The 13,036-nt window shown below is 45.3% G+C and overlaps 1 protein-coding gene across 1 annotated transcript in view; it reads right to left on the reverse strand.

The window, feature by feature from the left end:
- colgalt1 (collagen beta(1-O)galactosyltransferase 1) overlaps window positions 1-13,036 on the reverse strand; it is a 30,179-nt gene that overhangs the window by 10,201 nt on the left and 6,942 nt on the right. Inside the window, exons 3-8 of the mRNA XM_031899357.1 lie at window positions 10,961-11,078; window positions 10,722-10,856; window positions 10,341-10,545; window positions 10,056-10,175; window positions 6,792-6,868; window positions 6,268-6,374 (exon numbers count right to left, since the gene is read on the reverse strand). Of these exons, the coding sequence (XP_031755217.1) occupies window positions 6,268-6,374; window positions 6,792-6,868; window positions 10,056-10,175; window positions 10,341-10,545; window positions 10,722-10,856; window positions 10,961-11,078 (762 nt within the window). The remainder of the gene's footprint in view (window positions 1-6,267; window positions 6,375-6,791; window positions 6,869-10,055; window positions 10,176-10,340; window positions 10,546-10,721; window positions 10,857-10,960; window positions 11,079-13,036) is intronic.

The raw sequence follows: 13,036 nt of genomic DNA on the forward strand, positions 1-13,036 counted from the left end.
GGGGGTGGGCAGGGGGGGTGTTTGGGTTTCTATGGGCCCCTGTTTGTTTGGTCCCTACTGCTTTTCCCCTACTCCATTTCCCGCAACGGAACTACAACCTCACCCAGCTAGTCACAATGGCAAACTATAAAAGTGCCACCAGTACAACCCCAATGATGCAGCATCGCACCAGTGCTGTAACTATGCTTATGGACACTAGTCCAGTTACCAATACCCCACTACACCTACCATGTCGGATACAAACATAATATCCTGGAATACTCGGGGCCTGAACTCCAAGTTCAAGCGAGCTCAACTCTTTGACTACATCAAACATTGGAAACCTGATCTGCTCCTACTCCAAGAAACCCATCTAGTCGGCCAAAAACTTCTGTCTCTCAAAAAACGCTGGGTCGCCCACACTTATCATGCCCCCTTCTCAACTCACGCGAGGGGGGTATCTATCTTGGTCCGTAAAGGTATACTGTTTGAATGTTTGGGATTGAACACTGATTTTTACGGTCGTTATATTGTTTTGCATTGCAGAATCGCCAATCAGCTCATAACACTGGCCAATGTCTACAGTCCCCCTCCCGCAGACAATGATCTATTGGGGAAAATTTATACTGCAATAGCCTCATTTCCCAGTGCCCCTATATGCCTTCTTGGGGACTTTAATGCAGTCCTTGCCCCACACCTAGACAGGTTGGGACAAACGGGTACCCAATCTACTACCCTAGCTAAATGGGCAGATGCCTTAAGCCTCACTGAATTGTGGAGATTGAAACACCCCCAAGAAAGGCAATACTCGTGCCACTCACCAACCTATGGATCCCTATCCAGAATTGACCTAGCACTTGCATCAACCGGCTTTGCACAATTGACGGTCTCCGCGGAATATCTCCCCAGAGCCTTCTCTGATCATTCCCCACTGCTTATAACACTAAATTTATCCACGGAAGCCAGACGAGCTGATTGGCGGTTATGCCCATTGTGGTTATCAAATGAAGTAGTGAGGGAACCCTCACAGACTGAATACACGGCATATTGGGAACTCAACCAGGGCTCTGCCCCTAGGGAAGAATTATGGGAGGCGTCCAAAGTAGTGGCCAGAGGTACTTTAATAAGTGCAATTGCCAAAGCCAGAAAAAAAACTAAAGAGGAGGTCAAAGAGGCTGAGGCTGCCCATGGGGAAGCAGAAAAAGACCACATAAATACGCAATCAGAAGAGTCACAACAACTCCTTAGTCAAGCACAAAGAAATGTAGAGCTAGCACATACCAAACTCACTAGAAAGAGACTACTTTATACCAACCAAAGGATCTTTGATCAGGGGGAAAAGGCAGGCAAATTGCTAGCCTATCTCTCTAAATCCAGGGACTCACAGACATTAATCCCTAGAATTAGAGACCCCAATGGAGTCCTTGCTACGACCCCTTCGGTCATCCTTGACATTTTTGCCAAATATTATCAGGACACATACCAGTCACTATATCAGGCCACCCCAGAGGATCTCACAGCCTTCCTCAACAAGATAGAGTTCCCAACTCTACCCCCAGCAGAAGCAGCCCGTATGGATGCTCCTATCACTGAAATGGAAGTGGCTGAGGCATTAGCAGCGCTCCCCTCGGGCAAGACCCCGGGGCCGGATGGATTCCCGGTGGCCTGGTACAACCTCCAGGGCCCCTTGCTAGTACACCATCTCCACCAGACGTACCTCAACGCAATAGAAAAGGGACAGTTACCCCCCTCCTTCTACGAGGCCACTGTAGTCCTCATAGCCAAAGAAGGTAAGGACCCAGAACTATGTGACTCCTATAGGCCCATATCGCTTATAAACACGGATGCTAAAATATTTGCTAAGATACTGGCAAGTAGGCTAGCTAAGGTAGCCCCCCTGCTAATACACGCGGACCAGTCAGGCTTCATGCCAGGGAAATCTACCTCTCATAATCTCAGGAGGGTCTATACTCATCTGCAAATAAAACATGACAACTGTGGCTCACGCGCCTTGGTCTCACTAGATGCGGCCAAGGCATTTGACTCGGTTGAATGGCCTTACTTATGGGAAGTGCTGAGGAAATTCGGCCTTGGACCTCAGTATATTAGCTGGATCCAACTGCTATACAAAAAGCCAAAGGCCCGTATTAAAATCCACGGTACTCTTTCTGACTCCTTTCCCCTCCATAGAGGTACTAGGCAGGGCTGCCCCCTGTCGCCTCTATTATTTGCCTTTGCCATTGAACCACTTGCCCTGCAGATACGACAGTCCCCCGACATAATAGGCTATAAGTTGCACACTATGGAAGACAAGCTTGCCCTATATGCAGATGACTTGCTACTCTTCCTAGCCGATACCTCCGCTTCCCTACGGGCAGTACTTCAGACACTCTCCCTATTCGGCAGCTACTCAGGCCTCCGCATCAACAGAGCCAAATCAGTAATTCTCCCAGTAGACCCCGTACAGAACCCCCCCGCAGATACCCATGGCCTACGCTGGGTTACTAAATTTCAATACCTTGGCATCCAAATCTCACCCTCAACCGCAGTATATGTTGCAGATAACATTGTACCTCTTATAGACCAGCTCAAGTCCACAATAACCTTCTGGGCCAAACTCCCTCTTACACTATGGGGAAGAATAAATCTGTTTAAAATGATCTACCTCCCCAAATTTTTGTATAAACTACACAACTCACCTGTCTGGGTCACTAAAAAGATCTTCCAGAGAATTAACTCACTATTGATTCCCTTCATATGGGCCAACAGAACCCCTAGAATAACATGGAAAGCATTAACAGCTCCACTATCAGATGGGGGACTGGCACTTCCACATCTACACCTATACTTCCTGGCTAGCCAATTATATTATGCACACGCTTGGATTCATACTGACGGGAAGGACCCAGGTATCCTTATCCTGTCACACCAAGCCGGCTCACTGGAAGCAGTCCAGAATGCCTTATACAAAAAGCCCTCAGACTACCCCAAATGCCCCACCACTGGTACCGTCCCAGTTAAGGCATGGAAAGTTGCAACTAGTTTACTACAATGCCCTACTCCCCCCATTTCCCCCTTTCTCCCTCTATGGAACAACTCTAATCTGCCGCACCTCCAGGGCCTCCAAGACGTCCAGTACTGGGCTCAAAAGGGCATCAACTACCTAGGTGATATCCTGGACAATGGGAAATTCCCCTCCTTGGAACAGCTCCGAGATAAGTTAAATAGACAAGACCTTCAGGTATTCCGCTATTTTCAGCTCCGACATGCCTTCAAAGCCCAATTCTCAACTTTGGAGCCAGAGCTCACCCCCTCGAACTTAGAGTCAACACTAAGAAACCCCCAAACAGGTAAATTAACCTCTAGACTATACAAAACTCTGCTCAATTCCATCCCGCCCCCCTTTAACACCGCTCGCCGTAAATGGCAGCAAATAACCCCAAACATGACCAATGAACAATGGAGCGAGACCACAGAAGTATTATATACCGACTTGATCTCACTTCGGGATAGATTAATACAATACAAGTTCATCCACCAACTCTATATGACACCCACCAAACTGCAAAAAATGGGACGCAACCCTGAGGCTACATGCCCCAGATGTCATCAGACAGGGTCCTCCTTTCTACATCTAGCCTGGGAATGCCCACCAATCCAGAGATACTGGTCCAAGATAATAAAATATATGGTCGATAACCTGGGGTTCCCCAACTTATGCACACCAGAAATATGCCTACTGGCCCAGCTTGAGGATCTTGAGCCAGATAACAAAACTAGATCCCTCCTCCGCACTATCCTATACTATGCTAAAAAAGCGGTAATATTAAACTGGTTGGGAAACAACGCTCCCACAGTGAAAATATGGCAGACCCTTATCAACACCGCTCTACCCTCTATCAGAATCACATATGAAGCCCGGGGGTGTCCCACTAAATTTGAAAAAATTTGGTCCCCATGGCTGGAGCTAAATCCCGGCACACCTGTAGGAATATGAGGTCCCCAGGCTACTAAACTTCACACTCAACACGGAGGACTATGCTAACCTGCACTAACCCTCCAGAATAAGAATTGCCATGTGCCTGCTCTAGAGCTCATATTTCAGTACTGTATGTCTCCCCTTTTTTCAAATTACTGTATAACACTGTGCACATCACTGTATGTAACTTGAATTGTGCCAAAAACTGTGTATCTCCGTTGCTCCCTCCTCCCCTCCCCTTCCTTATCCCTCCCCCCTTCTCCTATGTTATAAAACAATAAAAAATGATACTTTAAAAAAAAAAAGCAATCAAAACAATTTAGTTACATAGTTACATAGGGTTGAAAAAAGACCAGTGTCCATCAAGTTCAACCCATCCAAGTAAACCCAGCACACCTAACCCACACCTACCAATCTATACACTCACATACATACACTATATATACAACCACTAGTACTAACTGTAGATATTAGTATCACAATAGCCTTGGATATTCTGATTGTTCAAGAACTCATCCAGGCCCCTCTTCTAGGCATTAACAGAATCTGCCATTACCCCATCACTAGGAAGGGCATTCCCCAACCTCACTGCCCTCACCGTGAGGAACTCCCTACACTGCTTCAAATGGAAGCTCCGTTCCTCTAATCTAAAGGGGTGACCTCTGGTGCGCTGATTGTTTTTATGGGAAAAAAGAACATCCCCCAACTGCCTATAATCCCCTCTAATGTACTTGTACAGAGTAATCATGTCCCCTCGCAAGCGCCTCTTTTCCAGAGAAAACAACCCCAACCTCGACAGTCTAACCTCATAGTTTAACCCTTCCATCCCCTTTACCAGTTTAGTTGCACGTCTCTGCACTCTCTCCAGCTCATTAATATCCTTCTTAAGGACTGGAGCCCAAAACTGCACCACATACTCAAGGTGAGGCCTTACCAGGGACCTATAAAGGGGCAAAATGATGTTTTAATCCCTTGAGTCAATGCCCTTTTTTACACAAGACAGCACTTTATTTGCTTTAGTAGCCACAGAATGACACTGCCTGGAATTAGACAACTTGTTATCAACAAAAACCCCAGATCCTTCTCCATTAAGGATACCCCCAACACACTACCATTCAGTAGATAGTTTGCGTTTATATTATTTCTACCAAAGTGCATAACTTTGCACTTATCAACATTGAACCTCATTTTCCAGTTTGCTGCCCAGTTATCTAATTTTGTCAAATCGCTCTGCAAAGCGGCAGCATCCTGCATGGAACTTATAGTTTTGCACAATTTAGTGTCATCAGCAAAAATAGAAACAGTACTCTCTATGCCCACCTCCAGGTCATTAATAAACAAGTTAAAAAGCAAAGGACCAAGGACTGACCCCTGCGGTACCCACTAACCACACTGGCCCAATTAGAAAATGTTCCATTTACAACCACTCTTTGTACTCTATCCTTCAGCCAGTTCTCTATCCAATTACAAATATTATGTTCTAGGCCAATATTCCTTAATTTGATCATTAACCTTCTGTGAGGTACTGTATCAAACGCTTTAGCAAAGTCCAAGTAGATGACATCAACTGCCATTCCAGCATCGAGGTTCCTGCTCACCTCCTCATAAAAGGCGACTAAATTAGTCTGGCAAGATCTGTTACGCTTAAAACCATGCTGGCACAAACTAATAGTATTGTGAACTGCAATGTATTCAAGTACCCTATCCCTTATTACCCCTTCCAAAATTTTTCCTACTACTGATGTCAGACTAACAGGCCTATAGTTTTCAGGCTGAGAACGGGATCCCTTTTTAAATAACGGCACCACATTAGCAATCCGCCAGTCTCTCGGCACCATGCCAAACCTCAATGTATCCTGAAAAATTAAGTGAAGAGGTTTGGCAATCACAGCGCTCAGCTCATTTAATACCCTGGGATGAATCCCATCCGGCCCTGGACCTTTGTTTACCTTTACATGTTCAAGTCTCTTTTGAATTCCCTCCCGAGTGACCCATGCGTCAGTAGCCAAATTACTAGAACTGGGCATATTAAAAGGGAAGCCTTCATTATCTGGCTCCTCAGATGTATAGACAGATGAAAAATAAGAGTTAGAGCTGCATTATTTCCTGTCAGCTGATCTCTGAGGGAGCACACAGCCCATCACTAAATGGCGGCTCAAGGGAAAGGATGTAAAAAGGACAATATTTACTGATTTATATATTCCAGTTTGGCGAGATTCTATAATAGGTCCCTTAACATAATATAAACTGTCTATTGGTTAAGTATTCATTCTGGGGGTAAAGTTTCCCTTTCTTTAGCGCTCACTTACTTTCCATACACGGCATCGACCAGCTTATAGTCTATCTGGAGCTCATACAGCGTCCTCTTCATACGCTCCCTCCTGTCTTGCCGATGCTTCAGGTTAATGAGGAAGATCTGTAAGAAACATGGAAGTTATGAGTTTCAGCAGCTACAGTTCCCCTTGAAACAGAGCTCTGATGGCACGTTGCAGAACTACCAAAGCACAACCGTTCAGATTAGGTTAGCAAGGGGTGTGTGAGCAAACCCTGGGATGGGCAGCTGATTTTTAATGCAAAAATAAATCTTTCCTTTTTAATAGGAATACAAGTCTGTACAATTCAGCTAAAGACAGGAATGTGCCAATCAGCAGGGCAAACCATGGCATTCTGTTTGCAGAGATAGCACAGCTCAGACACTCTGAGCGTCTTATTGGCCCCTTATTGGCTACAATGCTACTGCCCACCCTATGCCTTGTATAGCCATGCATCCCATGTAATACAGCAAGCTTTCAAATATTCGTATTATAAATAAGACCAAGATATGAGTTGTTACCTCATCCAAAGACATCTTGTCTGGGATTTTCTCCGGTACGGACACTAAAATTGACTGAGGAACCAGAGGGCCCTTCACTGTGGAACAAAATAAATTGTATGAATGGCAGCTACACAAACATCTCGATCAATCACAGGCAATCTTTAGCACAGAAATCCAACCCAGATGACAAAAATGTTGTTACATATTTACATAGGGTTGAAAACTATGTGTCCATCAAGTTCAACCCTTCCAAGTAAACCCAGCACACACCCACACTGACCTATCTATCCACTCACATACAGACCCACACTGACCTATCTATCCACTCACATACAGACCCACACTGACCTATCCACTCACATACAGACCCACACTGACCTATCTATACACTCACATACAGACCCATACTGACCTATCTATCCACTCCCATACAGACCCATACTGACCTATCTATCCACTCACATACAGACCCATACTGACCTATCCACTCACATACAGACCCATACTGACCTATCTATCCACTCACATACAGACCCATACTGACCTATCCACTCACATACAGACCCATACTGACCTATCTATCCACTCACATACAGACCCATACTGACCTATCTATCCACTCACATACAGACCCATACTGACCTATCCACTCACATACAGACCCACACTGACCTATCTATCCACTCACATACAGACCCATACTGACCTATCTATCCACTCACATACAGACCCATACTGACCTATCTATCCACTCACATACAGACCCATACTGACCTATCCACTCACATACAGACCCATACTGACCTATCCACTCACATACAGACCCATACTGACCTATCTATCCACTCACATACAGACCCACACTGACCTATCCACTCACATACAGACCCACACTGACCTATCCACTCACATACAGACCCACACTGACCTATCTATCCACTCACATACAGACCCACACTGACCTATCTATCCACTCACATACAGACCCACACTGACCTATCTATCCACTCACATACAGACCCACACTGACCTATCTATCCACTCACATACAGACCCACACTGACCTATCTATCCACTCACATACAGACCCATACTGACCTATCTATCCACTCACATACAGACCCATACTGACCTATCTATCCACTCACATACAGACCCATACTGACCTATCTATCCGCTCACATACAGACCCATACTGACCTAACTATATACATACAAATATTAAAACTAACTGTAGTATCACAATAGCTTTGGATACTTGTGGTTTTGCATCATATACAGCACAACAACCTGCTGCCAGAGCCACACTGATGTACAAGGCATCCACGGTAAGATCTGCTTACTTGGCTAGGTTGTCAATCTGGCCACCAACATGCTGGGCCAAATCAAGATGATCCAATCATATGGCCAACGATCAGATCGGACTAGGGGCCAAATGATAGACCACGATGATGGTCACTAACCAAAATAACTAAACATTAACAGTTTTTTCAATGAGGTGTAAACTGTGTCTGTTTAAACATTTAAGCATTCATTTAGGCAAAAATGTAAGATGACCCCAAGGCCAATGACAAATGTGCATTTAAGAAGGTCGATACACAAGCTGATAAATGCGGTCCACTCAGCCCCTGCAGCCCATGCATAGTTCAACCAATATCTGGCCAAAAATCAGATCTGAATTCTATTAAGCAGGTGTGAAGATCCTCTAGGAGACATAAGGGTCTCCATCGTCCCGCAATGTGACCCAGTTGTTGGCCCCTGAGCTGCTGTTGGACTTCCTGTAGAGTCGGCTACTATATAAACATTGCGTATTATGTACCCTCTACTGCAGTGATCTGAGGGGATGAGATTGTACACAAGTGGCACTAGGACACAAGTCACATGATTTTTAATAAGGTATGGAAGTCAGAGGTGACTTTGAATATCCTTATAACAGTACGTTGGAGGTACATTATTATTATTAACCATAAGATACTATCAGTAAGCATGCTGCTGTTCCAACTCTGTTCCTCCTACATAAACACTGCCATTGCATGACTGAAATAGCTGTTACACATGATTAACATTTTCAGGCGCTGTAAAGTACAAAGGGATCACATTTTCCATGATTCACATCGAGGTCTCCGCTCAGATCAGGGCAGTTATTGCAGCTGGAGGAGACATTAAGCCCCTGCCGGTGCCACTGTGCTGCTCGCAATGCTGTTACAGCCTTTTAGAATTGCCACCTATGAAAAGTCTACAAACCCCACGGTGCAAAACAAAGTTGTATTTCCTTAGTGATAAACTGGGAAAATGCTGGCAGGAAAGGGTTAATGCATTCATTCCAATAAATTTGTCTACACGTGCCCTGCTGAAATGTAGTCTTTTAGCTAGAAATTCTCTCTCTTAAATCCCATAATGCATTGTCATTTCTTGTACAGGTATGGGATCCCTTATCCAGAAAGCTCCAAATTACAGAAAGTCCGTTTCCATAGACTCCATTTTAATCAAATAATTCAGAGTTTTAAAAACGGATTTCCTTTTTCTCTGTAATAATAAAAAACAGTACCTTGTACTTTATCCTAACTAAGATATAATTACCCCTTATTGGGGGCAGAACAGCCCTATTGGGTTTATTTCATGGTTAAATGATTCCCTTTTCTCTGTAATAATAAAACAGTACCTTGTACTTTATCCCAACTAAGATATAATTACCCCTTATTGGGACAGAACAGCCCTATTGGGTTTATTTAATGGTTAAATGATTCCCTTTTCTCTGTAATAATAAAACAGTACCTGTACTTGATCCCAACTAAGATATAATTACCCCTTATTGGGGCAGAACAGCCCTATTGGGGTTATTTAATGGTTAAATGATTCCCTTTTCTCTGTAATAATAAAACAGTACCTGTACTTGATCCCAACTAAGATATAATTACCCCTTATTGGGGGCAGAACAGCCCTATTGGGTTTATTTAATGGTTAAATGATTCCCTTTTCTCTGTAATAATAAAACAGTACCTGTACTTGATCCTAACATATAATTCATCGTTACTGGATGCAAAACAATCCTATTGGGTTTAATTAATGTTTTATTGATTTGTTAGTAGACTTAAGGTATGGAGATCCAAATTACGAAAAGACCCCTTATCCGGAATATCCTTGGTCCCGTGCATTCTGGATAAGGGGTCCTATAACTGTACACAGATTACAGTGCATGGGGCTCTTTAACTAATTCTGGTACAGAAGAGTTCCCCTTTAAGAATCAGTGACTGAGCTATTTGGGAGGTGGATCAAACTCACCCATGGCTTCCATCTTGGTGTGAAGAAAGTTGTCAGTCTCATCCAAGAGAGTGCTGTGAGAGCGGAGAGGGACGGGCAAATAGCCATAGATCTCTTTATTGCAAATGAACATCTGTACGTCTAAGGAATACACAACAAATTAGGAGAAAGAGTCTTAATTTATGTACCTGCCTGACTCTCCATCACTGACACATTCACCAGTGACCATTCCATGTTTCAATTGATGCCCAAATCTTACCCCTTTATTAACCAGTTATTAATCACCCCAGATGTGCCACCAGTTACCTGCCTGCCTGCAGGAAAACGCAAACACGATGATGTCATCGTATGCCCACGTGTAGTCTGCGTGAGGCGGGTAGAAGTCCAGCTGCTGAGAAGCCTCCTTACGAAGGTCTATCAGAAAGGTAGAGTGAACCATGGGGACGGGAAAGCAACCTTTGCGTTCTCTGCGGCGGATCGGCATGTATGCGGGAGTGCGCCGGTAATAGCCCTGTCAGGAGATTGGATTGAAGGGAGCTCAGGGTGCTTTCTGATGTAAGCAGGAGAGAAGGCAACACAACAACACACTTGGCTACGAGGGAGCCTAAAGGGGTGCCAGAAGTGTTCCTTGCATCATTTCTCCACCCAATGAGTGAACATAGCACACACACTACTGTACCTCCGTACCTGGGTTGTCATGCCACACCAGAAATTGGAATACGCTGCCCTGGACTCCATCATGGGAGCCACTATGGTCTTGTTCTCGGCAATCAGTCGATTTAAAGTCTCAGGGTTGGTCAGTAGGTTATCGGCATCCAAAAACTATAAGGAATAAAATAACTTTATTGGTGGCCCAGTTTGTTCCTACCTCTCCCTTATTCCAGATAATCAACATTCAACCAATCAATAAGTTGGTTGCTACTTACAAATATGTAATCGGCCCACATCTCCCGCGCGGAGGTTAGCGCTGCCTGCCGTAGCTTCATGATATACTCGTACCGGCCGTGGGACCAATGCTTGGGGCCTTCCTCGTCCCTGAACCACCTGGGAAACATATTCATTTGTTTAGAACTTTTCTAAAATGTAGGTTTTATAGTCTCCGCCATCTGTGGAAGGACAGTTCAACAGCTTGGGGGGAGACAAGTTGGCTGAGCCAGTTCTCTCTGTTAGCTCTGTGTAAGTATATCATCCAACATAACTCCTGGCCCCAGCAATATGTAGAGGCAGTTGTAACAAAACAGGATAAAGATGGTTTCAGTACTATTTTATATATTATTATATTATATACTGAGCTTAAAGAATCTCTGTACAGCTCAGTATTTGATGTCTTGTAGCATTGGGGACCTAGGTTCGATTCTGGCCAATGCACTGAAGGAGTTTGTATGTTCTCCCAGTGTCTGGATGGGTTTCCTCTCACACTCACATACATACAGGCAGGTTAAGCGGCTCCTAAGGGGGACCTTAGATTGTAAGCTCCACTGGGGCAGGGACTGATGGGAATGTGATAGGGACCTTAGATTGTAAGCTCCTCTGGGGCAGGGACTGATGGGAATGTGATAGGGACCTTAGATTGTAAGCTCCACTGGGGCAGGGACTGATGGGAATGTGATAGGGACCTTAGATTGTAAGCGCCACTGGGGCAGGGACTGATGGGAATGTGATAGGGGCCTTAGATTGTAAGCGCCACTGGGGCAGGGACTGATGGGAATGTGATAGGGACCTTAGATTGTAAGCTCCCCTGGGGCAGGGACTGATGGGAATGTGATAGGGACCTTAGATTGTAAGCTCCTCTGGGGCAGGGACTGATGGGAATGTGATAGGGGCCTTAGATTGTAAGCGCCACTGGGGCAGGGACTGATGGGAATGTGATAGGGACCTTAGATTGTAAGCTCCACTGGGGCAGGGACTGATGGGAATGTGATAGGGACCTTATATTGTAAGCGCCACTGGGGCAGGGCCTAATGGGAATGTGATAGGGACCTTAGACTGTAAGCTCCACTGGGGCAGGGCCTGATGGGAATGTGATAGGGGCCTTAGATTGTAAGCGCCACTGGGGCAGGGACTGATGGGAATGTGATAGGGACCTTAGATTGTAAGCGCCACTGGGGCAGGGACTGATGGGAATGGGATAGGGACCTTAGACTGTAAGCTCACTGGGGCAGGGACTGATGGGAATGTGATAGGTACCTTAGATTGTAAGCTCACTGGGGCAGGGACTGATGGGAATGTGATAGGTACCTTAGATTGTAAGCTCCACTGGGACAGGGACTGATGGGAATGTGATAGAGACCTTAGACTGTAAGCTCCACTGGGGCAGGGACTGATGGGAATGTGATAGGGACCTTAGACTGCAAGCTCCACTGGGGCAGGGACTGATGGGAATGTGATAGGGACCTTAGATTGTAAGCTCCACTGGGGCAGGGACTGATGGGAATGTGATAGGGACCTTAGATTGTAAGCGCCACTGGGGCAGGGACTAATGGGAATGATGTATAATCTCTGTAAAGCGCTGCAGAATAGGTCTCTATAAAGTATAATAATAATGCAAGTTAAGCACTTGCCAGCAAGATAAAGGGCCATTCAGGAAAGAGAGCTGCGGCTCGTATGGAGAGGAAGGAGGAGGGGATTGACTCTACACTCTACATTCCACAACTTTCCACAGAGACTCAATTATGTTTGCAAGGTGCAAGCAGGGAGGCGCTGGTTGGTCTTTTTCAGGCCCGGACTGGCAAATGCCAGAGGGGCTGCTGTAAGATGCCATAAACTGTCATTATTTATTGAGGTGGGGGGGGGGGGGGTTGGGTCTGGTCTTTTCATATGTATTTAAAGGAGAAAGAAAGGCTAAATCACTGGGGGTGCCAAATGTTAGGTGATTGTAATGGCTTCCCTCATACCCCAGGTTGGTGCTCCTGTTATGAGAAAACTGCACTAGCCCGGGGTAGCTGCCAACGAGCGATCCTCTTCCTTCTTTCGGCTATCTTCGGAAATCCCGGGGTGAAGCC

The sequence above is a fragment of the Xenopus tropicalis genome, chromosome 3, assembly GCF_000004195.4.
Source record: "Xenopus tropicalis strain Nigerian chromosome 3, UCB_Xtro_10.0, whole genome shotgun sequence".
In the NCBI taxonomy this organism is placed as follows: Eukaryota; Metazoa; Chordata; class Amphibia; order Anura; family Pipidae; genus Xenopus; species Xenopus tropicalis.